The sequence below is a fragment of the Anomaloglossus baeobatrachus genome, chromosome 2 (genome assembly GCF_048569485.1).
Source record: "Anomaloglossus baeobatrachus isolate aAnoBae1 chromosome 2, aAnoBae1.hap1, whole genome shotgun sequence".
NCBI lineage: Eukaryota > Metazoa > Chordata > Amphibia > Anura > Aromobatidae > Anomaloglossus > Anomaloglossus baeobatrachus.
In genome coordinates, this window is record NC_134354.1 from 412,186,597 (window position 1) to 412,213,760 (window position 27,164).

The window sequence follows — 27,164 nt, forward strand, 5'->3', positions numbered from 1 at the left end:
TGATAGTTATAAATTTAGAACGATATTTTTTGCTTTTATTTGTGAAAAAAATCGGAAATTTGATGAAAATTTTGAAAATTTTGCAATTTTCAAACTTTTAATTTTTATGCCCTTAACCCAGAGAGTTATGTCACACAAAACAGTTAATAAATAACATTTCCCACATGTCTACTTTACATTAGCGCAATTTCTGAAACAAAATGTTTTGGGGTTAGGAAGTTAGAAGGGGTCAAAGTTCATCTGCAATTTCCCATTTTTTCAACAAAATTCACAAAACCATTTTTTTAGGGACCACATCACATTTGAAGTGACTTTGAGAGGCCTAAGTGACAGAAAATACCTAAAAGTGACACCATTCTCAAAACAGCACCCCTCAAAGTACTCAAAACCACATCCAAGAAGTTTATTAACCCTTCAGGTGCTTCACAGGAACTAAAGCAAAGTGGAATGAGAAAAGCAAAAAATAAAATTTTACCCAAAATGTTGCTCTACCCCAAATTTATTGACTTTTAGAAGAAATAACACAACAAAATGAACCCCAAAACTTGTTACCCACTTTCTTATGAACGCGCCAATACCCCACATGTGGTCAGAAACCTTTGTTTGGACAAATGGGAGGGCTCGGAACAGAAGGAGCAATATTTGAATTTTGGAAAGCAAATTTGGCTGAAATAGATTGCGGGCACCATGTTGCATTTACATGTCCGCTAAGGTACCTAAACAGCAGAAACCCCTCACAAGTGACACCATTTTGGAAACTAGACCCCTTAAGGCTTCTATATAGGGGTATAGTGAGCATTTTGGATCCACAAGTACTTCACAGATTTTGATAACGTTACGTTGTCACATTGAAAATTTTCATTTTTTTCTCAAAAATGTTGCTTTAACATCAATTTTTTCACTTTTTCAAGAGGTAATTCCAAAAATTTGACCCCAATGTTTGTTACCCACTTTTTTATGAGTGCGGTGATACCTCACTTGTGGTCTGAAACCTTTGTTTGGAGAAATGGGAGGGCTTGGAACGGAAGGAGCAATATTTGAATTTTGGAAAGGAAATTTGGCTGAAAAAGATTGCGGGCACCATGTCGCATTTGGAGGACCCCTAAGGTACGTAAACAGCAAAAAAACACCACAAGTGACCCCATATTGGAAACTAGGCCCCTCAAGGAATTTATCTTGATGTTTGGTGAGTACCCTGAACCTCCAGGTGCTTTACAGAAGTTTATAACATTGAGCCATGAAAATAAAAAAATAAAATTTTACCACAAAATTGTTACTTCAACCAGGTAGCTTTTTTTTTCACAAGGGTAACAGGAAAAAAATCACCATGAAATTTATTGCGCAATTTCTCCTGAGTTTGGTGATATCTTATATGTGGTGGAAATCAACTGTTTGGGCACACTACAGGGCTCAGAAGAGAAGGTGTGCAATTTGACTGCAAAATTGGCAGGAATCAATAGCGGATGCCATGTTGCATTAGGAGAGCCCCTGAGGTGCCTAAGCAGTGGAGGTCCCCCACAAGTGACCCCATTCTGGAAATAAGACCCCTCAAGGCTTTAATCTAGGTGTATATTGAGCATTTTGAATCCACGAATACTTCACAGAATTTGATAAGCTTAGGTTGCCATATTGAAATTTTCATTTTTTTCACAAAAATGTTGATTTAGCGACACATTTTTCACTTTTTCAAGAGGCAACAACAAAACGTGTACCCCACAGGTTGTTATCTAATTTCTTGTGAGCGCAGGGATACCCCACATGTGGCCAAAAACCTTTGTTTGGATAAATGGGAGGGCTTGGAATGGAAGGAGCACCATTTGAATTTTGGAAAAGTTGAAGTAAATTGCGCGCACCATGTCACATTAGCAGGGCCCCTTGGGTACCTATACATCAGAAACCCCCCACAAGTGACCTCATTTTGGAAACTGGACCCCTCAAGTATTTTATTCAGGAGTATAGTAAACATTTTGAATCCACAGGTACTTCACAAAAATGTTGCTGTAGCAACAAATTTCTCACTGTTAAGGGGGCTTTACACGCTGCGACATCGCTAATGCGGAGTCGTTAGGGTCACGGAATTGGTGACGCACATCCGGCCGCATTAGCGATGTTGCTGCGTGTGACACCGATGAGCGATTTTGCATCGTTGCAAAAACGTGCAAAATCGCTCATCGGTGACATGGGGGTCCATTCTCGATTATCGTTACTGCAGCAGTAACGATGTAGTTCGTCGCTCCTGCGGCAGCACACATTGCTATGTGTGACGCCGCAGGAATGAGGAAGCTCTCCTTACCTGCCTCCCGGCCGCTATGAGGAAGAAAGGAGGTGGGCGGGATGTTCCGGCCACTCATCTCCGCCCCTCCGCTTCTATTGGTCGGCCGCTCAGTGACGTCACTGTGACGCCACACGGACCGCCCCCTTAGAAAGGAGGCGGTTCGCCGGTCACAGCGACGTCGCCGGGCAGGTAAGTATGTGTGATGCGTCTGCGCGATGTTGTGCGGCACGGGCAGCGATTTGCCCTTGTCGCACAACAGATGGGGGCGGGTACCCACGCTAGCGATATCGGGACAGATATCGCAGCGTGTAAAGTAGCCTTTAGGCTATGTGGCCATGATCCAGCGACACGGCGTCTAGTACCCAGTGTCAGCCTCCTGCAGAAATGTGAGTGTTGTCCACGGGAGAACGCAGCTGCCCATGCCCACGATTTGGGTTCAGGCTGCTGTGGAGCTCTATGCTACCTGCAAAGAACACTCATCTCCGCAGCATAAATTGACATGCTGAGGCTCGGGAAGCTGCGCCACAGGTCGATTTATGCTGCGGAGAAAAGAAACAGTGGGCACGGGATTTCTAAAAATCCTGCCACTGTGCTTCTACTGCACAACGCAGCGTTATGGACGCAGGGAAAACACTCTGCCCCCAAAACGTTGCAAACCCTGATTGTGGGCACATAGCCTAAAATGCTACAATGGATGAATGGATAGATGTCAAACATATATAACGTCCCACCCCCCTGCATATTCTAAGCTGGCGCCCTTTAGTGCCTTTCATGTGACACTAAAGGATGCCTAGCCTTGTATTTAGCCCAAAAAAAAAAAAAAATAATTAAAATAAATGACGTGGGGTCCCCCCTATTTTTGATAGCCAGCTAGGGTAAAGCAGACAGCTGTAGCCTGCAAACCACAGCTGACAGCTTCATCTTGGCTGGTGATCAATTTGGAGGGCTCCCCAAGCTGTTTTTTTTTTTTTAATTATTTATAAATAAATAATTAAAAAAAACAAACAAACGTGGGGTCCCCCCAAATTAGATCACCAGCCAAGGTGAAGCTGACAGCTGGGGTCTGGTATTTTCAGGATGGGAAGAGCCATGGTTATTGGACTCTTCCCAGCCTAAAAATAGCAGGCCGCAGCCGCCCCAGAAGTGGCGCATCCATTAGATGCGCCAATTCTGGCGCTTCGCCCCAGCTCATCCCGCGCCCTGGTGCGTTGGCTAACGGGGTAATGAATGGGGTTGATACCAGGTGTGTAATGTCACCTGGCATCAAGCCCAGCAATTAGTTATGTCACGGCGTCTATCAGATACCCGACATAACTAATTGACAGTAATAAAAAAAAAATTGACAACAAAAAAAAATTTATTTGAAAAAACACTCCCCAAAACATTCCCTGATTGACCAATTTATTGAAAAGAAAAAAAAAAATCCACTGTAATCCATTTGGACGTCCCACGTCGCCTCTGGACCTTCTAGAATATGGGGGGCACGTTCAGGGAACGTATCCCCCATTTTCTAGGAGGGCAGACCCTCCATTTGAGGAGAGTGGGTGCAAAGAATCTGCACCCACTCTCCCCGGGTCACAGCTGCAGACTCAGTGCAGCAGCAGCTGCAGCCAGCGTCCTGAACACAGGAAGCTGTCAGCTGCTCTGCACATGTGACCGGAGTCTGCAGAGAAGGAGCCGGAGGAGGGGGCCGCGGGGGATCAGCGCTCCGGTATGTATGACACCGGGGGACACCGGGGGACACCAGGGGGAGGGTAGGGGGGGACCCGGCAGGGCCTAGGGAGCAGGTTTCTGTCGTATGTGTTATGGCACATACGACAGAAACCATAGGAACACTGTAAATGCGGCCGGCGCGCTGCTGTGCTCTCCGATGCGCGCGGCCATCTTGGATTTTCGGGAGGGGGTTGGGGGTCGGGGGGGGCACTTTGGGGATACCGAGGGGACCGGAGGGAACCGGGAAAAAGATTTATCTCCCATCTGGCATGTTTGATCATGCCAGATGGGAGATAAATGATTTTTTACCGGCGCGGTCATTTACTATAACTTGATGATCGGTATACGGTGTATACCGGTCATCAGGTGAGCGGGGACCGGAAAAACCGGCCCGAATCATGATCTCCAGGGTCTCAGCTACCCCCGGCAGCTGAGACCCCGGAAATTTTCTGACTCTGGGGGGCGCTAGATCCTTTTTTCCGACCGCCGTTTTAAAACGGCAGAAAGGAATAAGTACCCTTTTTTAGTGCCGTTTTAAAACGTAACGCGGTCGTAATGGGGTTAAGAATATAGTGAGCAGCCTCTGACTGGTTAAGTTTCTAAATAACACGTATTATGAAAGAGGTCCCCACTGTCTATTATTTCTCTTTAAAGGACTAGATTTTCTAGAAAAAGTTGGGTTCAAACTTCCAATTTGTGGCAACCCATACAAAGTGGGATCTACCAACTGTTTGTGGTTCTTCTTGCTATGAAAGAGGGAAATCTCGCTCTTTGCACTAACCCACTACTACACTTACTTAATTAAGCTGTTACTGAATGGTAACATCATTAGAGTGGTTACTTTTCTGTAGCAATAATAAAATACTTGCTAGTGCTGTGTTATAGTGCAAAGAGCAAAATCTTGCAAGATCTCACCGTTTCACAGTGACGAAGACTGCGGTGCAATTTTGAATTTTGCTCTGCATGCCAGGATCCCATAACCAGAAAGTTGTAACAAAAGCTGTGTCCTTTAGGTGGATATTAGGGACATTTGGGGCCACACCAGTTTGAGGCTGCCCACTCTTTTCTTAAATAAAAATGGCAGCCCCAGACTGTTGATAGGAACTATTCAATAGAGATGAGCGGAGTTTTGGAAGTTCGATTCGTCAGGTATATTTGAACCTTTAAAAAGTTTGGTTGTTGACCCCGACTTGATGCGAACCTCAGTGGAAGTCTGTAATTGGGCAGTTTGTGGCTCCACCCACATGCTGACATAAGCTGAACACCTCCGGGGAAGGGTGGGCAGGGTTTTTCCTGTGCACACTGTATCTGATCACGCTGATTCTAAGGGGTGCTTTGCACACTACGACATCGCAAGTCGATGCTGCGATGCAGAGTGCGATAGTCCCCGCCCCTGTCGCAGCAGCGATATGTGGTAATAGCTGGCGTAGCGAAAATTATCACTACGCCAGCTTCACATGCACTCACCTTGCCCTGTGACGTCGCTCTGGCCAGCGACCCGCCTCCTTATTAAGGGGGCGGGCCGTGCGGCGTAATAGCAACGTCACACGGCAGGCGGTCAATAGAAGCGGAGGGGCGGAGATGAGCGGGACGTAAACATCCCGCCCATCTCCTTCCTTCCGCATAGCCGACAGGAGCCGCGATGAAGCAGGTAGGAGATGTTCCTCGCTCCTGCGACTTCACACACAGCGATGTGTGCTGCCACAGGAACGAGGAACAACATCAGACCATCGCAGCAAGGTAATTATGGTTTTCGCCGACGCTGCACCGATGATACGATTACGATGCTTTTTTGCTCGTTAATCGTATCATCTAGGCTTTACACACTACGATGTCGAGAGCGACGCAGGAAGTGCGTCACTTTCGACATGACCCCACCGACATCGCACCTGCGATGTCGTAGTGTGCAAAGTACCCCTAAGTGCAAGCCATTCAAACACTGCACGTGGCTCGTACAGGGCTGACTATCATTCACACCCAAGCACAGCACTGCTCGCTTGAGTGGTTTACACTCAAAACTCTCTCAAACTTCGAACTCGAACTTTGTAGGGTCCAATAGGTGGACCCAGATAGAGAGTCTTCTTTCTACTGGTGGAGAGATTTTGCATTGATGGCACAAATGACTACATATGCCAGATGATGAGCTTCACTAAAAGAAACAGTACCTACCTTCTCCACACAGAATAAAGGAGTGAGGCACTCAGAAAGATTTGCATTGACTTACATAAACCAATTTAGAAAAGGGAGCCTCCTATCCCATAGACAATAGAGCCCTAAGCTTGTTTTTCTTATACCTCTACCCAACATTTAGTAGGTTTAGTTCTTTGACCAGTTAGTTACTCCATTATTTGGTAATGTTACAGTAGCCATGGTAAGAAAGATCCATGGGCAACGTCTCACTACCAATTGTGAAGGGGGACAATAAAAACATAAAATGCGTCAGCGTTTATATGTTTTAGTGCAAGTGCAGTGTCTATGCCCATGGTAAGTAATTAATTTTAAAAAATATATATTAAATGATCAGGAAAAATGGAATGCACACATGTAATACAAAATGTACAAGAAATTATGAGTATTTATCTTTGCGAATACCCTAGATCAGTTTATAGACAGAACTTAATTATAAACTAGCACAGTATTCCGATGTTCTGTAAAGTGCTAATTATCAGAAGCGACAGTGTGATTTGTTTTCATGGCATTGTAGGAAAGTAGAAAGTAAAGACTATTAATGGAAAGTTCTCACCTCACGGCGCAGGAAGCAGTGTACAGTAATGATCACACAACCTTGAACAGAATTGAATACTGCAAACAGGACTTGGAAGAGGATGGATCGACGGTCAGTCATAGCTAACACTGCAGACATCCAGGTGAGGGCAAGCAGAGGAAGGACCACGCAGGAGCTCCAGAGAGATGCCCTGTGTTAAGGGAGTGGAGACACGGTGCGAAAGAAGGGGTAAAGAAAGAAGAGGGAAGAGAGATATAGAAATAAGATAGTGGTGAAAAGAAAGGTATGAGGAAAGACATGAATGATTGAAAAAGGATAATAACAACATAAGTGGGATAATTGGAAATAAAAGTATGTTATAAACCAGAACCAAAAGCAATGTGAAAAGGAAATGTGCAACATAAGGCAAGAAGCAAAAAGCATGTATGGGATGAAAAATACAAAGTAAGAGTAGTTAGAAAGTAGAGACAGGGTTAAAGAAAATGAGAAGCCATGAAAAGCAAGTGGTCAGTAACACAATAAAAGGCGCAGTAGCATGAAGGGAAATGCAAGTGGTGTGGGTAAGGAGAGATAAAAGATCAAGAATCCCAGGTTAGGTGTGTGCAGATGCACTCAGAATTTTCTCTTGTGAAGGCTTCTATGGCTGTATAGGACAAGTCTTATTGTCTCAGGTTAGTGTGGGGAGGTGGGAGAAGAGTTACTGTAGTTGTCACCATGGGTGACATGGAGATAAAAGGGCGGAGAGGGACTTTATATCTACAGATAAGCGGGTACGTGTGGGAGAACAAGAGACTAGGGACAGGCACATTAATTCAGGACTTCAGTACAGGAAAGACATCACGCTGTGCAGGTGACAAATGACATACAGTGAGTCCCATACCAATACGATGGGAAATGTTCCATTCTCAAAGGAGAATACTAAAAAGAAGTCTTCATCTTTTAACCTGAATGCGGCAGAAGACCTTGATTTCTATATGTTTTAACGCTACAGTGCCACAGATTACATTGCATGACTGCGCACATTTTTGGGAAAGTGTTAATGTCATTGTCTGTATGTTTGTTTGTATTATATGTCATGGAGCTTTTGTGCAGCAGAAGGAGAGGAGAAAAAACTAACACAGCATTGTTGGCAGTAGCTGCGGAGAGATTTGCGCTGGGCAGCACTCCACATGTGGAACATATCAGCGGCAGGTTCCTGCAGGATATCTCAATTCTGCAACACCACATCACAACAAGCCAAGACCATGCAGAATAGTGAGGATTTAGTGAAAAACAAAAGAACCAGAGGGAAAAATAGAAATATTTTATAGCAAAGTAAGGATTTGCAGAATGTTGGGTCCAAAAACACAAATGCAGATAGATTGGCAGATAAATAGAATTTTTTATATATAGTAAAATTAAAAAGGTGACAAAAACACAAAGGCACATAACACATATTGTTTGTGTTTTCATGCAAAAAGATGTAATTTCATGCATGCATAAAAGAAGACACATTTACACATCAATATAAAATCCATCATACAGAATTAGAATACATGGGGGGATGAAGGAGGTCGGGTTGGCAGGGAAAGACAGGAAGGAGCAGATATGAGGAATACAGAGACAGAAGGGAAAAGCCACCGGGCCAGGTATAGGGCACACAAGAAAGAGATAATAGAGCGAAGATGGGAGAGAGAAATAAAAGGAAGTGTGTTAGATCAGCTCTGAACTGGCAGGAAGGCAGAACCTGGTTAGCATGAGATGGATACAAGGAAGGGGAACCTCCATCACCTTTACCCCGAAATTTGCATTTTGGCTTTGCCTGTCTGTGTCTCTCTCCAGATGCTGTTCCCCCCATATAACCAGTCATGTCATCCAACAATATCTGGAGAGAAACTGCTATACTTTCTAGTACGCAAGTGAATTATGCTTTTTGTGTCAATTGCAACTGCATTAATGACCTGGGATCTGTGACCCATGACTAGCATTTCACTGCAGGGGGGAATGGTACATTGCATCTACACACAACACACATTTACACACACAAACCAAGACACAGGACGTACAGTTAACAAATACAATATCAACTTTTTTGCAAGTGTGAATCTGCACATTTCTGTCTTCAGCAGTATCATCTATATACACACTGGAACATGCCCACTATATATCATTAAGCATCTTCATACATCTTTATGTTGAATGAGTTTTAAAGGATTCAGCTAATTTTCTGCCATCACTTTTTGCTGAATCCTTACAGTGTGCAATGTGGACACTGTCAGGATTTCGCTCTGTTTCCTGCTCATGTGACCACACGTTTTGCATAGTAGCAGTCGTATGACAACTAGCTTCTTATCCACTTGTCTCAATAGAACATTGAGAGAAGCAACAAATATAACCAAAATCACCTGTGGTATATCTGTTGTAATTTCATCAATTCCTTTCCCAGGTCTTAATTATCTCATTCTACTGAATTGCCATCAGTTACTGAGAGAAGCAGGAAAAGTTGTAGCCTGCATGTAAATTGCAAAGCACACAAGATGTCATATATATAATGTCATGTAATCGGCAGCTCGAGCAGGCAACAGAGCACACTGATAGGTTTCAGCAATCTGCATTCTCATAGAGTCACTGCAAAAATGTAGCTGAAGCCTGGAAAACCCCTTAAATGACTACTGGAATTAATGGATAAGCAGGAGTATGGACTATGCATTATTAAAATATGTGGTTATATAATAAGGGAGGACATTGCTAAACAGTCCCAACAAATATGATGACAATCCAAACCTACAGCTGATATAGGTGTCGCTTTGATTTATGTCTTTGGGCATTATTAGTTAATTAGTTTATGAATGTCCTTGCCCAGAGTATTTATAAAATCACTAGATTTTATCATGTTCTGATTGAAAAGCAGGACAAAGTCTGGGCATGCATACTTAATTCTTTTCAGTATTTCTAGGCCGGAAACCTTTTGCTTGATGAACGACTAAGACGTAGCCACTGTCTTTATACCATGCCTTTGTTAGGAAGGCAGGTCTACATGTTGCCATGATTGGCCTTCACGTTCAGTGGTGGATGTACAATGCATGAAATTATGATGAAGGCAATGTGACAAGTTCAATTCACTCCAAATTCTCCAGTCTTTGCCTATCATGCACTGTAGATTTGGGGCAATCGTACTGATATGTAATAATTAAAGTAGGGGGTTTGTGTTGAACATTACCGCCAAGTGGCCAAGATTTCTTATATAATAAAAGTGATCCAATTAGCAACTCCAACACCATCCAAGGTTCTCACAGCGATAACTTTATCACCATTTACTGGAAGGAGTTGGAAGGTGATAAGAATTAGAGTAATTAAGAGTGTTTTAAGGGACCTGATATAAAAGAAGCCATACCTTTTATTACTAATTTTATAGCCTACAAAATAGATATATTAACATGCATTAAAGCCGATTTATAAAGCGTTATGCCGTCAGCTATAGTCCCATTACACTTAAAGTGAAGCGCAAACGCTGAATAGTGTCAGATTCGGAAAACATCTCAAACTTTTTTAAATTGAGAAGAAAATAATGCAAAAAAATTCTAATATTAGTAAATTTACTTGCTAGGGAATCTGTCACTAAAAAGCTAAACTTACAACCATGGGCATCTAGAAAATACTCTTAACAAACTGGCACTACCAATACCCAGTGAGCAGCTGTCAAATATCTGAATGATAGGAGACAGTACAGTGGTAGAACGTATATTAGGGCGATGTTAGTACTATGGGGTGACAATAGCACATGCTTCAAACAAAAAATTACCAGAAATATTACAGCTAGCTAAAGTATTGGGTGCACTTACTTTAAGTATGATACTATTAAGGGACATATTTCAGCAATTCTTTAAAAGAAAGATGAATAGATAATTATTGTTTTCTAGTCTACAGGCACAATAATGTGTGGGGAGTATTATTATACTCCCCACACATTATTCTGCCAACAGACTAAAAAAATTGCTTTGGCAGGAGAAAAGTGTAGCCCAAGATTTGCAGTTTTGGAAGGATTTTCATTGTGCACATTTAACACAAACTACTTCCAATACTGATATAATGCCATAGTTGAAAGGTCATCTAAACTGTAACTTATACCCTTAAACAGTGCAGATACACACCAACATAAACAGACGCTAACAGTAGGAGGATACGAAAAATACCCTTAATCAACACACACATTGCAAGATAGGACCATAAACGTAACACATGGAGGAATATGCCAGAACATACAGAGCAGGATCAAAATGCAAGTTGTGATGCTTTATTGGAAAATAGAAATGCACTCACCCGGCTCTCTGCTTTTTAGATTTGTCTGATATACCGTCCCGAGACATTAGTTTGTTGAAGACAATTATGCCAATTAGCATGTTCACCTATGAGACAGAATAAGGATATCTTTGAAGAACAGATCTATGAAATGTCCCTTTGTGTGAAGAACAAGGTATTGACTGGTCAAGTGACTGTACTTTCCTTTGTTCAGTAATTTGTTGGTGTCTTCAAGAATCAGCATGCCACGCTCTGTAAAATCTTACTTCTGGTCTATTAAAGTACCACTCAACTTTTATTTCCTAATCCCTTCTAGATATGTAGTGTGTAGTGCATTAAAATACTTACCGATCTCTGTCTTCTTAGTTTTGCAGCACTGCTCCACTCCTCTTCTGGACCACGTGAACTCAACATGACTAGCCGACTCACAACATGAGTCAACATGAGACATCAATGGTTTACAGAGTAAAATATCAGTATTTGCAGATGATACAAAACTATGTAAGGTAGTTAACACAAAGGAGGACAGTTTGCAACTACAGATGGACTTGAGTAAATTGGAGAATTGGGCTGAAAAATGGCAAATGAGGTTTAACACAGATAAGTGTAAGGTTATGCACATGGGAAGGAGAAACAGATGCTACGATTACTTACTAAATGGGAAACTGCTGGGGAAATCAGACATGGAAAAAGACTTAGGCATCTTAGTGAATAAGAATCTAAATTGGAGTGCCCAGTGTCAGGCAGCAGCCACCAAAGCAAATAGGGTGATGGGATGCATTAGAAGAGGTCTGGGGGCACGAGATGAAAACATCATTCTCCCTCTGTACAAATCACTAGTCAGACCACACTTGGAGTATTGTGTGCAATTTTGGGCGCCGGTGCTGAAGAAAGACAATACTGAACTTGAAAGGGTTCAGAGGCGGGCTACTAAAATAATAAATGGAATGGGTGCATTACAATACACGGAAAGGTTATCAAAATTAGGTCTATTTACTCTAGAAAAGAGAAGACTTAGGGGAGACCTAATAAATATGTACAAATATATCAGAGGGCCATATAGAGATCTCTCCCATGATCTGTTTGTACCAAGGACTATGACAAGAACAAGGGGGCATTCTTTTCGATTGGAGGAAAGAAAATTCCTACATCAGCATAGAAGAGGGTTCTTCACGGTAAGAGCAGTGAGGCTCTGGAACTCTCTTCCTGAGGAAGTGGTGATGGCCAACTCACTGAATGAATTTAAGAGAGGAATGGATGCATTTCTTGTTAGCAAAAGTATAGAAGGTTATAAATAGCATAATCTTACAGGTAGATAGAAGAGCGACCAAGATTATTAGAGGAATGGGTGGGCTGCAATACCAAGACAGGTTATTAAACTTGGGGTTAGTTAGTTAGGAAAAACAAAGGCTTAGGGGGATCTAATCACAATTTATAAATATATGAGGGGACAGTACAGAGACCTTTCCAAAGATCTCTTTACACCTAGGCCTGCGACTGGAACACGGGGGCATCCGCTACGTCTTGAGGAAAGAATGTTTAATCATAATCACAGATGAGGATTCTTTACTGTACGAGCAGTGAGACTATGGAGCTCTCTGCCATATGATGTTGTATTGAGGGATTCACAAGTAAAATTTAAGCAGAGCCTGATCGCATTAATTGAAAAATATAATATTACCAGTTATGTATATTGGATTTTATGACAGGGTATTGATCCAGGGAACTAGTCTGATTGCCGTATGTGGAGTCAGGAAGGAATTTTTTTCCCCATTGGAGCTTATTTGACACATTGGTTTTTTTTTGCCTTCCTCTGGATCAACATGTTAGGCTACGGGTTGAACTAGATGGACTTAGAGTCTCCCTTCAACCTTAAAAACTATGAAACTATGAAACTATGAAACAAAGGGTGTATGTGTAAACCAGAAGTAGCTTTCTCATTTTACGTCTGTGGAGCTCTGTACTGAGTCTCATAGACTTACATTGGGAAAACAGCACTGCCCAACATAGTAGACTGTGTGTTAGCCAACATAGCTGAAAAGCGGTCACATGGTCCGGAAGACGTTCAGAGCTGTGTTGGAAACCAGAGAAGACAGATCAGAGAGTATTTTTATGCTGTGACACTAAATTATAAATATATTTAGAAGGGATAAATGATTAAACATTTAGCTTGGAAGGATTGTTTGAAGGCACTGTCATTGGCTTCATTGGGGAACTATGACTAGTAATCCTTTAGAGTTGGTGAAACTTTGGAGCACTTTCAAGGACTTATCTGATATCTTTGTTCAACAGTTATGAAACAATTTAAAGGGTTAATCCAGGACATTTTCGTTTACTATGTGCCTAAAATATAATAGGAAGTTAGTTGCTAACAGAGACAACTACCTGCCTGTTGTACATGACCCCGGTTCAGAGTGGTTAGTGATTGCTCCTGCCGGCAGTTCAGCTGCTCCATGTCACCAGAGAACCTCTTCAGCTTGTGGACTGCTCTATTGACAAGACATGACTGGCAACATCATGCTAATTCACAGCCAGCTGCCCACAGTTAGGTAGCAGGCAGCCAGCCATCAATCAGCATGGTGTAAGAAGTCAAGTCCTCTCAACAGAGCACAGCAAAAAGAAGCTGCTTCTGTTTAGATGAGACATCAGCAGAAGCTAGTAAATTGCCGGCAGTAGCGGTCTGAACTCTTTGTGCCAGCAGAGCTAGTAACTACCTGACTTAGTTAGTGCTCAGTTACATTGCACAAAGGGAAAGGTGGTTCAATGTCTTTATGGAGGGACTGTTTGTCATGGTGGTTTTGGGGACAATATGGGGACAATTAAAAATAGATAAGTAAAACTCTGATGCAACATGTGGATGTATTATAAGTTATGTGGGTAGAGTTTGGAGGGAGGTAACTTTTTTGGAATGTCAGAGGGGATGAAAGAGTAATTTAATAAAATAACAATTCAGAAACATGTAGTGGTTGCAGTTTAAGTTATCCAATTTCGCATTGTTGGTCCATACCACATTAGCTAATTATAGAAGGATAGAATGGTATAATGGCCTCAGCAGAGGTTTCAATATAAGAGAATAGCCGCGGTGCCCATATAACTTAACAGAAATCAATATCATCTAATGATTATCCCTCCAGTGCAGAGAATACTGCTGCATGCCCTTTAGCCCATATGTTGTCACACATTCCCTTTCGGAACCATATGCAGTAAAGATTACATACTGTATGAGGCAGAGCGAGACACTGCAGACTGCTATAAGTGTGGTATTACAGCTCCGAATATTGAATGTTCTCAGTGAGAGGAACAAAATTATAATCTTGTGATACCTTTTAATGGCTAACTAAAATAAAATAAAGTGATGTTACAAAGCAAGCTTTCGAGACATCTCAGGTCCCTTCATCAGGCATGGTAAGACAAAATATCTGAAGAAACACAAATATATGCACAAACAGAGCAGAGGGATGTAAATGTCTTTTATTATGCCATCCCTCTGCTCTGTTTGTGCATATATTTGTGTTTCTTCAGATATTTTGTCTTATCATCCTTTGGTAATCTTTAGATTTCATGATGCCTTGCACACGTTCAAAACATGCAGTGACAGAGGCAGCAAAACATCTTTGAACCTCCGCCATATTTGACTGTAGGTACTGTTTTCTATTCTTTGTAGGCTTCATTCTGTTTTCATTAAACAGTAGAATGATATGCTTTACCAAAAAAGCTCTATCTTGGCCTCATCTGTCCACAAGACACTTTCCCAGAAGGATTTTGGCTTACTCATGTACAGTTAGGTCCAGAAATATTTGGACAGTGACACAATTTTCGCGAGTTGGGCTCTGCATGCCACCACATTGGATTTGAAATGAAACCTCTACAACAGAATTCAAGTGCAGATTGCAACGTTTAATTTGAAGGTTTGAACAAAAATATCTGATAGAAATTGTAGGAATTGTACACATTTCTTTACAAACACTCCACATTTTAGGAGGTCAAAAGTAATTGGACAAATAAACCAAACCCAAACAAAATATTTTTAATTTCAATATTTTGTTGCGAATCCTTTGGAGGCAATCACTGCCTTAAGTCTGGAACCCATGGACATCACCAAATGCTGGGTTTCCTCCTTCTTAATGCTTTGCCAGGCCTTTACAGCTGCAGTCTTCAGGTCTTGCTTGTTTGTGGGTCTTTCCGTCTTAAGTCTGGATTTGAGCAAGTGAAATGCATGCTCAATTGGGTTAAGATCTGGTGATTGACTTGGCCATTGCAGAATCTTCCACTTTTTTGCACTCATGAACTCCTGGGTAGCTTTGGCTCTATGCTTGGGGTCATTGTCCATCTGTACTATGAAGCGCCGTCCGATCAACTTTGCGGCATTTGGCTGAATCTGGGCTGAAAGTATATCCCGGTACACTTCAGAATTCATCCGGCTACTCTTGTCTGCTGTTATGTCATCAATAAACACAAGTGACCCAGTGCCATTGAAAGCCATGCATGCCCATGCCATCACGTTGCCTCCACCATGTTTTACAGAGGATGTGGTGTGCCTTGGATCATGTGCCGTTCCCTTTCTTCTCCAAACTTTTTTCTTCCCATCATTCTGGTACAGGTTGATCTTTGTCTCAGCTGTCCATAGAATACTTTTCCAGAACTGAGCTGGCTTCATGAGGTGTTTTTCAGCAAATTTAACTCTGGCCTGTCTATTTTTGGAATTGATGAATGGTTTTCATCTAGATGTGAACCCTTTGTATTTACTTTCATGGAGTCTTCTCTTTACAGTTGACTTAGAGACAGATACACCTACTTCACTGAGAGTGTTCTGGACTTCAGTTGATGTTGTGAACGGGTTCTTCTTCACCAAAGAAAGTATGCGGCGATCATCCACCAATGTTGTCATCCGTGGACGCTCAGGCCTTTTTGAGTTCCCAAGCTCACCAGTCAATTCCTTTTTTCTCAGAATGTACCCGACTGTTGATTTTGCTACTCCAAGCATGTCTACTATCTCTCTGATGGATTTTTTCTTTTTTTTTCAGTCTCAGGATGTTCTGCTTCATCTCAATTGAGAGTTCCTTAGACGGCATGTTGTCTGGTCACAGCAACAGCTTCCAAATGCAAAACCACACACCTGTAATCAACCCCAGACCTTTTAACTACTTCATTGATTACAGGTTAACGAGGGAGACACCTTCAGAGTTAATTGCAGCCCTTAGAGTCCCTTGTCCAATTACTTTTGGTCCCTTGAAAAAGAGTAGGCTATGCATTACAGAGCTATGATTCCTAAACCCTTTCTCCGATTTGGATGTGAAAACTCTCATATTGCAGCTGGGAGTGTGCACTTTCAGCCCATATTATATATATAATTGTATTTCTGAACGTGTTTTTGTAAACAGCTAAAATAACAAAACTTGTGTCACTGTCCAAATATTTCTGGACCTAACTGTACATTCTGGCAAACTGCAGTTTGGATTTTTAATGACTTTGTGTTGGCAGTACCTCCCTCCTGAGTCTCCTGCTATAGCATTTTATTTCATTCAAATGTGGACGGATAGTTCACACTGACACTGCAGCACAGCTTGAATTGCTTTGGAACTTGATTAGGGCTGTGTATTCACCATCACTATCCTGTGTTGCAACCTTTCATCAATTTTTCTTCTGCTGTCCAAGTCCAGGGAGATTATCTACAGTTACATATGTTGTAAACTTCTTGATTATGTTGTGCACCATAGACAAAGGATCATCAAGATCTCTGGTGTTGTAGTTATACTTTTGAGATTGTGAATATTTCAACATATTTGGTTGTCCAGTTCTCAGACAGTTCTCTTCTCTTTTTGTTCTCTATGCTTAGTGTGGCACACAAAGACAAATAATGCAAAGAGTGAGTTAATTTCTTTCCTATTTATCTGGTATTAGGTGTGAATTTCATATTGCCCAGACCTGTTACTTGGCACAGGTGAGTTTGAATGAGCATCACAAGCGTGAAACAAAGTTGTTTACTCACAATTTTGGAAAGGTGCCATCATTTTTTTCTCTCCCATTTTGGAGTTTTGTGTGAAATTATGTCCACTGTACATGTATAATTGCAATACTTTTCTGGGAGAAATACTTAATTTTCTGGAACAATTTTAAGGGTGCCAACTCTTTTGGCCATAATTGTACATAACAGGAGGGGTGACTTGTTTTCTAAGAAATCATAGCCAAGATCTGATTAGATACTATGGTAATTAAGGCTAGTTTTGAGAAATACCCCACTGTACTGTAGTCTAAATTTGAAAATTGACATATGCTAATGGGGCAAAGTAACCAGAGACATGTTTAGTGTATTATTTAAAGAAGACCTTTGGAAGCAAAGTGTATAATACTATAGGTAGGCCTATTAATTATATTGTACAATTATACTGTTAAATCAGTAAAATTCTGCTTACCAAAACAATGACCGCTGCTGGTCCCACAAAGGCATAGAGTAGCCCCCCTTCCAAAGAAAGCCAGCAGCTGTAAGTGACAGAAACAAAACATGGACAGTAATAAAGGGAAAAAATATTGGAATTTAAAACAATTTAGTCATTTACTGCCCATTATCATATGCTGTAGGAGGAAGATTGGAAATGAAATACAAATTGCAAGGAAATTTTCATGTGGTATAGGGGTCATCTCCTTGCTATGTAGTGCAGGAAAGTAGTATATGAGATTCCAACCAGATGTTATTATCATACTAATTTGAAAGCAATTTAATACTATGAAGACACAACAATTATTACCTACTTAGAAGATTAGACATAAAGAATTGACTCACTAATGGGGGGTGCCATATCCTTTTGTTCTGGTAAAGCCAACTGAAACTGCCACCACAAGAGCTGGTAACCCTGTGGAAAGGAGCGCACAGTAAACATCAATGATTGTATCACAGGGACTCACAACGGTGTAACATATAAAACCTATTTCTCAGCTTCCCATCTAGTGATTCAGGCGGAATAAATTATACAAATCCATCATTTAATTTACATAATCACTATAAATGTGATCAACATTAGATGCAATAGTATAGATATCAATCACATTGCTAATAACAGATTACATTAATATCATTGACTATTTAATGACAATAACATTTGTATTAATGTCATGGCTGATTGATATACAATCAAGATATGGACTCGACAAAGAGATGCTGTCCCGTGGTCTCGGGGACCAAGACATTAGCAGAATGTCCTTTGCATTTGCTCTTCTAGCAAGAACCAAAATCCGATTTGGATCAGGGAGGTCAAGACTCAACACCTTGATCTCTGTCATAGTCTTCAAACTATTTCTGAAAAAAATTGTATTGTGGTAGAGAGCCTTATCCTGCTTAAAGAGGCCACTGCCACCACTGTGATGAAGAAGTGAGCTTAGTCTGCAATAAAGAAACATCCATACGGCACGCCTCAAGGTGTCCAAGCAAAAAATTCTAAAGATATCTCTGTGTGCACTCTGTATTCATTATGCCTGACAAAGGCTTAATTGTAAAAGCCGAAGCGCGTTGTATCAAGCAATAAATATGTCTGTGGAATCAAACATTGGATTAACTGTTGGTCCTGATATATTTCATTAATCCATGCAGCATCGCCAGTGGGAAGTTGTCTTGTTTGATTATTCAAACCATGACACTGTCTTCACCGGTTTGCCTATTCCCATATTGCGTCTTGGTGCCATCTCTTCTCCAGTGATGCACACACAAGACAGTCCACCTAATGTAATGAAAAACATGATACATTGTACCAGGCAAACAAGATAGCCTATGTGTTAGACACATATAAATGAATGTGGGCACCCATAACCATGGTCTTGGTTTGCCAGTTGTCCTTTAGATATGTTCTAAGAACAGCATATTGGAACATTTCACAAGTCCTCTAGCTTTGGGGGGCCAATCCTCTAGCTACTACAATCTGGCCCTTGTCAAATTTTCTCAAACCCTTACACTTGCTTATTTTTCCTGCTTTCAACATGTCACTTCAGTACCAGTTCTTTGCTGTCTAATATATCGCACTCTTTGACAGGTGTCATTGTGATGAAACAAGCTATGTTATTCACTTCATCTGACAGTAGTTTCAATTTATTGGATATATTTGGAATTCTCATAACGTTTCGTTGAAATAACAGAATTTTAACGTTCTTGTGCAGAAAGTAAGTTGTAAGTTAAAAAGCAATGTGGTTTTCTACGACTTTAGATCCATTTATTTGTATAGGAACAAATTCATAAAATATTTTTTTTTTGCTATAACTCTTTTGAAAATGTAGAAACATTTTTGTGGAACTCGTAGCCATGGAAACATTTTTTGACCTTTGATGTTTTTACACCAGTCTTGGCAGCTATGTCAACTTTTTGAAAAGTGATTGGAGCTTAGTCAAGAGGCAGATTAGCATGGCACGACTGACAAATTAATCATAATTTACACTGCAATAGTGGCATAAAATATGCTAGAGATGTACTCAAGTTCTTTTTTTCTGGCAATGGTGCATGGCAGCTGATAAATCTGGTTGATTAAAGGGAGTCTGACAGCACAGAATGAATGTTCAAGCCAATGACAGGCACTCATTGCATCTTTGGTTTGGCCAAACTATTCAGCTCACCTTCCGACGAACTTGTTTTCCATCTATTTTCACCATTCTCTGGCTCCATAAAGCAACAGCTGTCAATCAAAGAAAGGGGTGGAGATAGAGGAAAAAGAAGTATGTTGGAATATATTCTTAAATGTTAAAAGGGTGCACCAAGTGCCTATGCTTGATTTTAATAGTCATTCTGTGCTGACAGACTCACTTTAAGGTCCCCTTCACACGCGTGTGAAAAAATGAACTGTTTTTTCACGTACGTATTAAAGGGGTGGTTTTCTCCCTGTGTGCCGTGTTTGTGGCACATTCGTGTTCTCCGTGTGTTATATGTAATAACACACGGAGAATGGAAAGCCCCACCTTACCTGATTTTTCTGGAGCTGTCTGTGGTGCTGAATGACAGTGTCCGGCATAGGCCACGCCCCGCTTACGCTGCTTCCGGCTCCCAGTGAAGAAGATGCGTTGTTCAAATTCAATGGGTATATGTGCACGCACATGTTCAGCCATTGGCTCGTGCCTCCGTGTGGAGCAGATGTGTGCCCGTGTGCTTCATACGGACGCATTTCCGTTTTTCTCCGGCAGCACGGGTGGCACATGGCCCGCACCCGTACCATACGGATGTAGTGTGGATGCGGTCCCACATGACACGCGCCGGAGAAACACACGTGTCATTGTTAAAATAAAAAAAACCCCACTCACCTCCACTAGCCCTGCAGTCTCTGCCGTGGCTGTCACCTGCATCCATCCCCCAGTGAATTTGAACAACGCATCTTCTTCACTGGGAGCCGGAAGCAGCATTAGCGGGTTGTGGCCTGTGCCGGACACTGTCATTCAGCACCACAGACAGCTCCGGAATAATCAGGTAAGGCGGGACTTTCCATTCTCCGTGTGTTATTGCGTATAACACACGGAAAACACGAATGTGCCACAAACCTGGCACACGGGGAGCAAACCACCCCTTAAATACATACGTGAAAAAACGGTTAGTTTTTTTCACGTGCGTGTGAAGGGGGCCTTAGCTGAAGCCAGCATTCTGCAAGGATTAAGGCAAGGATTAAGGCCATGTGCGCACTAGAAAGTGCCTTTTTCTTAAGGAAAATCCGGACCCTCTTAAAGGATCCCGCACCCGCAATAAAAAAACACTAAAACTGCAGCGAAATCCGCATGCAGTTTTACCGCGGTTTGCCGCGGATTTAACGCGGATTTTCCTGCGGATTTTTACCATTATCTATGGCAAAAAATGCAGGTACTTGCAGAAAAGATGTGACATGCTCTTAATTCCGCAGCGGAAAATCCACGGATAAATCCGCGGGTATAAAAAAACGCAGTGTGCGCACAGCATTTTTTAAAACACATAGAATTTGCTGGGGAATGAGTGCAGCAATGTTAAACATATTTTCTGCAGTAAATTAGTGGCAAAATCCGCGGTAAATCCGCAGCGTATGCACGTAGCCTAGCACAGATTGACAAGACAGGCATGCCTGAACTCAGTCCAATCTTTTGCTTATTTGCTACGTTTGTTTAAGAAACAGGACCCTTATCATTTCAAGACTAGAAATTCAAGTGCACAGCAGTCCGACATGTCCTCTCCTCTAACTGTCACCTATTGAGAGCCTGGTGTGGTCAGGGGCAGGAGTCTGGACTCCATTACGACTAAATCTAAAAATTCAGATTGTGTCAGAAGGCTGCAGCCAGTAATCTAAGTGATACATTGTTGAATTCAGAATTTTCTTGCCTACATCATGCTGTACTCAGATGAGGTAGCAAAAACCTACTGACAGATTCCCTTTAAGAGGCCAATCCCTCAAAATGAATTTATCACATCTTACTTCATAGCACTCTTCATCAAAATCTACAAGTAAAATGCCAGTCTTGATGAATTGGGGCAAAATTCAGAAAATATATACATAAGGATGCCATATATTGGAATTTGTTTGCCCATACAGTTCTATGTGGCATAGAATTTCCGTAGGTATATAGTAATGTAGCACCCTAGGTTATTCAGTACAGTATAAGGATTGGAGACTCAAGCATATGCCTACAAGACAATCTTTTGGCATATGTATCATGAATAGAAATCCATAAGAATGTCACTGTATACATTCGAATACATTGTTTTAGTTTACAAAGCTATACATCAGAGGAATAGGTCAAAACTGATATGAACAGTGTAAGATGGAAACAAACTGCTTTCTAAAATGTGTCCAGAAAAATGACATAGTACAGTAGCTCCGCACACAATATTGTTAGGTCGCCGCTGACAAGTTGGTGCCTGTTACATCTGTAATGTTTTTGTTTCTGTAGGTAAAATTTGTGCTTACAGTGACAAATGTCCTTTTCAAGTCTTGTGCGGTAACTCTCTATATCAGCAGCACACTCATTACAAGAGACATTCAATAATTTTTGGTTTGTAGTGAAAACAAAGTAAATAAAATTTCAAGAAACTATAACTATTGCGGGAGTCAAATTTTGCCTGCTATCACTGAATCAATCCAAATAAGTCAGTAATTAAAGTCAATAAGTGGTAAGAAAAAATATATCAAAGTGGCATTTCAGCCAAATGAGATATATCTCAAGACAATAAGGAAGATATGCTGTATTACAATACCATAGATGACAAGATATTTAGTTGGAGCTATCCTTTTAAAGGGAATTTGTACCAGGTTTTTGCACCTATTCTGACAGCAGCATAATGTAGAGACAGAGACCCAGATTCCATTGATGTGTCCTTTACCAGGCTGCTTGCTGTAGTTTTGATAAAAATCATTGTTGTATCAACAGGAGATTATTCCTAGAGGACTAGTAAACCTACTGCAATGTAATCCAACATTGTCACGAGCTGTGTAACACCGCCCTCACCACTGATTGGCAGCTTTTTAACTATGCATAAAGAAAGCTACTAATCAGTGGTGTGGGTAGAGTTATACAAAGCTCAGCATTCTGATAGTTGCTAGTTCTGCAGCAGATAAAATAGTGATTTTATCAAAACTGCAGCAAGCAGCCGTGTAAGTGATACGTCACTGGAATCTGGGACTTTGCTCCCATATCATTCTGTTCTCAGATGGGGTAGAAAAAAACCTGATGACAAATGCCTTTTAAAGTAAACCACCATGCATTCAAAACTAAAGTGTATAGTCACAGGGTTCAAAGATGAGAAAATTTGGGCTACTGTATAAAGAGACATCACTACTGCTTAAAGGGAACCTGTCAGGTGCAATTTGCACCCAGAACCACAAGCAGTTCTGAGTACATATTGCTAATCCCTGCCTAACAATCCCAGCCTACAGTAGCAAACATAAAGAGATCTTTCTAAAAAGTACTTTTAAAAATCCTATATGACATGCTAATGAGGCCAGCGACTATTTGCAAGGGCGTTTGTTCCCTTGGCTAGTCGGCCCGCTTAGCATGTAAGCATGCTCCTGTGGGCGTACTAACATGCTAATGAATGCGTGGCATCAGATGATGGTTGCACTCACCTGTTTGCTGCCACCGCTGGTTTTTGTTTCAGTGTGCATGATCCCGGACTTTTGGTCATGCGCACTACACGAGTTGAAAGCCAGGGTGTGTACACGCGGTTTCATAGTGCGCAAAACTGGAAATCTGAGATGATGCACACTGAGCCAAAATCCAGCATCTGGTGTGATGGCAGCAGAGGTAAGCGCGACCATCCTCTGACACTGCACATTCATTAGCATGTTAGTATGCCCACAGGAGCATGCTTACACGCTAAGGGGGCTGACTAGCCAAGGAAATTAATGCCCTTGCGACTAGTTGCTGACCTCATTAGCATGTTATAAAGGATTTTTATAAATACTTTTTCTAAAGATCCCTTTATCTATGCTAGTGTATACAGGGATGGATAGGCAGGATTTAGCAATATGCACCCAGAACTGCTCGTGTTTCTGGGAGCATATTGTACCTGACAGGTTCACTTTTGTGTTGTACTTGTGGGACTGATGGAGCAGCCACAATATCTTCTTCTGGGATTGAGTTGATATTGAGCTTAGTCATAGTCAAATCTTTTATAGTCAGTGTTCCCAAGTCATCATTGCATTTGCACCTTATTTTTGTCTAGTTTTTGGTGCTTTCAATTACTCCTAATTTTTCTTTTAATGTTATGAGATTGTTGTTTTTAGATTTCTCATTATGGGTGGGTTTAGGGTTTACAGTTGGTTTTGGCTTATTAGTAAATTGAGACCTTTGAAACCTTTTCCGCAAATGCTCGTACCCTATGAGTTATTTTACACACAGTATACAGTGCCTACAAGTAGTATTCAACCCCCTGCAGATTTAGCAGGTTTACACATTCAGAATTAACTTGGCATTGTGACATTTGGACTGTAGATCAGCCTGGAAGTGTGGAATGCACTGCAGCAAAAAACAATGTTATTTCTTTTTTTTTTTTTTTTTAAATTGTGAAAAGTTTATTCAGAGGGTCATTTATTATTCAACCCCTCAAACCATAAGAATTCTGTTTGGTTCCCCTAAAGTATTAAGAAGTATTTCAGGCACAAAGAACAATGAGCTTCACATGTTTGGATTAATTATCTCTTTTTCCAGCCTTTTCTGACAAATTAAGACCCTCCCCAAACTTGTGAACAGCACTCATACTTGGTCAACATGGGAAAGACAAAGGAGCATTCCCAGGCCATCAGAGACAAGATCGTGGAGGGTCACAAGGCTGGCAAGGGGTACAAAACCCTTTCCAAGGAGTTGGTCCTACCTGTCTCCACTGTTGGGAGCATCATCCGGAAGTGGAAGGCTTATGGAACTACTGTTAGCCTTCCACGGCCTGGACAGCCTTTGAAAGTTTCCACCCGTGCCGAGGCCAGGCTTGTCCGAAGACTCGTCAAGGCTAACCCAAGGACAACAAGGAAGGAGCTCCGGGAAGATCTCATGGCAGTGGGGACATTGGTTTCAGTCAATACCATAAGTAACGTACTCCACCGCAATGGTCTCCGTTCCAGACGAGCCCGTAAGGTACCTTTACTTTCAAAGCGTCATGTCAAGGCTCGTCTACAGTTTGCTCATGATCACTTGGAGGACTCTGAGACAGACTGGTTCAAGGTTCTCTGGTCTGATGAGACCAAGATCGAGATCTTTGGTGCCAACCACACACGTGACGTTTGGAGACTGGATGGCACTGCATACGACCCCAAGAATACCATCCCTACAGTCAAGCATGGTGGTGGCAGCATCATGCTGTGGGGCTGTTTCTCAGCCAAGGGACCTGGCCATCTGGTCCGCATCCATGGGAAGATGGATAGCACGGCCTACCTGGAGATTTTGGCCAAGAACCTCCGCTCCTCCATCAAGGATCTTAAGATGGGTCGTCATTTCATCTTCCAACAAGACAACGACCCAAAGCACACAGCCAAGAAAACCAAGGCCTGGTTCAAGAGGGAAAAAATCAAGGTGTTGCAGTGGCCTAGTCAGTCTCCTGACCTTAACCCAATTGAAAACTTGTGGAAGGAGCTCAAGATTAAAGTCCACATGAGACACCCAAAGAACCTAGATAACTTGGAGAAGACCTGCATGGAGGAGTGGGCCAAGATAACCCCAGAGACCTGTGCCGGCCTGATCAGGTCTTATAAAAGATGATTATTAGCTGTAATTGCAAACAAGGGTTATTCCACAAAATATTAAACCTAGGGGTTGAATAATAATTGACCCACACTTTTATGTTGAAAATTTATTAAAATTTAACTGAGCAACATAACTTGTTGGTTTGTAAGATTTATGCATCTGTTAATAAATCCTGCTCTTGTTTGAAGTTTGCAGGCTCTAACTTATTTGCATCTTATCAAACCTGCTAAATCTGCAGGGGGTTGAATACTACTTGTAGGCACTGTATCTAAAATGTTTGTGCAAATTTTATGACATTTTAGCAGAAAATATACCTTTGAACTAAAAAGTCGTAGAGACAGAAATGAAGCACACAAAGTATATAAACTGAGCTTACCCCATCCCAGGCACAGAAAGCGTTTACGGACCAGACGTGTCCTCATTTGCCCAATGACAGCCAGGTAGGACTGCCAGGCCTCGGTTAGCACCCAACAAAAAGAGGAAAGAAAGAAAAAGTGCAAGAAAGCAGCGATTAAAGCGCAGACAGCCTGCGGGGAGACAGAAAACAGAATTTAGTACAGGAGCAGTTTTAGTTTATTGGTTCTTAGGCATTTTTCTTTTCGTCTATGCTTTTCAAGAAAGCAAGCTAAAGGAAGAGCTACAGAATTCTTTTTAATTTAACTTTGGCCCACAGCTACTGCTCAAAATGTCCAAAATGTAATCTTAACATCCAACCATGTGAGACATAATAGTTTCCTTATTCTTCTACAACCTAAAGTCATCTGTTCATTTGTAGCTATTTGCTCCAATATCGTTCCCTTTAACTATTACACTTGGATAACTCCACCTTTAATGCATAATTAGTTTACATTTTTTCCCAACTGTTCCTATTACATTTTGGTTTAGAAGAATTGCAATTACTTGTTTTGACACAAGTAGGCTGTAAAATGTGAATTCAATTGAAAGTGAAAGGCATAATTCAAACAAATTGTGATTTTTTTTTTGTACAGGATCAGAAAAATAAGAATCTGCTCTTTTCTTGTATACAGGTTGTGGCTAGTAATGATGCTCAGTCTCATTTATTTCAATGGAGATAAGCTGCAATAGCAAAAACAGCCTATGGCCACGTTCACACATTGAGTATTTGGTGAGTTTTTTACCTCATAATTTGTAAGCCAAAACCAGGAGTGGGTAAGAAATACAGAAGTGATGCTCGTGTTTCTATTATAAATTTCCTCTGATTGTCCCACTCCTGGTTTTGGCTTAGAAATACTAAGGTAAAAACCTCCCCAAATACTCAAGGTGTGCTTGTGGTCTTATACAGGTGCAGAGCTGGGCTAAGGCCATGTGCACACATTGAGTATTTGTTGAGTTTTTTTACCTGAGTATTTGGAAGCCAAAAAAAGGAGTGGAACAATTAGAGGAAAAGTATAATAGAAAAGCAAGCACCATTTCTGTATTTCTTAACCACTCCTGGTTTGGACTTACAAATACTGAGATAAAAAAAACCTAGTACTCCGGTGCTGACCGTTCCCCAAAACTAAGCCTGGCACCTTTCTCCAATACCCTGCGACCGGGTCTCCGACTCCTTCGATCCCAGACCACCATCTGCGACCTAGCCAACTTCTCCCAGGGAGCTCCAACTCCCAGCTCCTCACTTTCTGAGGGCTACCCCTCTCTGACTCTGCCCCTCCCACCAGTCTGTCTGACCCCTAGGCGGGTGGCCCTTTTCCAGCTAGACCACCCACTGGTGTGCCTGACAGGGTGTGGTGTGAGATGTGACTAGGATTTGCATGCTGATGGAGCAATACCAAAAGTTAGGATCCCAGAACCAAGGGGGGTTGAGTACTGCACCAAAAGATAAAGAGTGCAGTACCCTGTGACACCCTGACTAGTTCAGGGGCGTCATATCACCACTCATCAGAGTTGCTTGGTAAAACACAGCGAAGAGTGACTTGATGACCCGGCAACCCTTAAAAGTGGTAATGTTACTAATGTCACCACTCTTCAGAGGCACCGGGTTTCACGCAACGC

General features: G+C 41.6%; 1 protein-coding gene across 4 annotated transcripts in view; it reads right to left on the reverse strand.

The window, feature by feature from the left end:
• Positions 1 to 27,164, reverse strand: part of ADGRB2 (adhesion G protein-coupled receptor B2) — a 673,616-nt gene that overhangs the window by 29,711 nt on the left and 616,741 nt on the right. For 3 of the 4 annotated variants that reach the window (XM_075336137.1, XM_075336138.1, XM_075336134.1), the window contains 6 exons: positions 25,528 to 25,678; positions 17,773 to 17,842; positions 17,405 to 17,471; positions 11,013 to 11,098; positions 7,831 to 7,926; positions 6,732 to 6,903 (listed from right to left, as the gene is read on the reverse strand). In XM_075336137.1, the coding sequence (XP_075192252.1) occupies positions 6,732 to 6,903; positions 7,831 to 7,926; positions 11,013 to 11,098; positions 17,405 to 17,471; positions 17,773 to 17,842; positions 25,528 to 25,678 (642 nt within the window). The remainder of the gene's footprint in view (positions 1 to 6,731; positions 6,904 to 7,830; positions 7,927 to 11,012; positions 11,099 to 17,404; positions 17,472 to 17,772; positions 17,843 to 25,527; positions 25,679 to 27,164) is intronic. The other variant, XM_075336136.1, reaches the window with a different exon arrangement.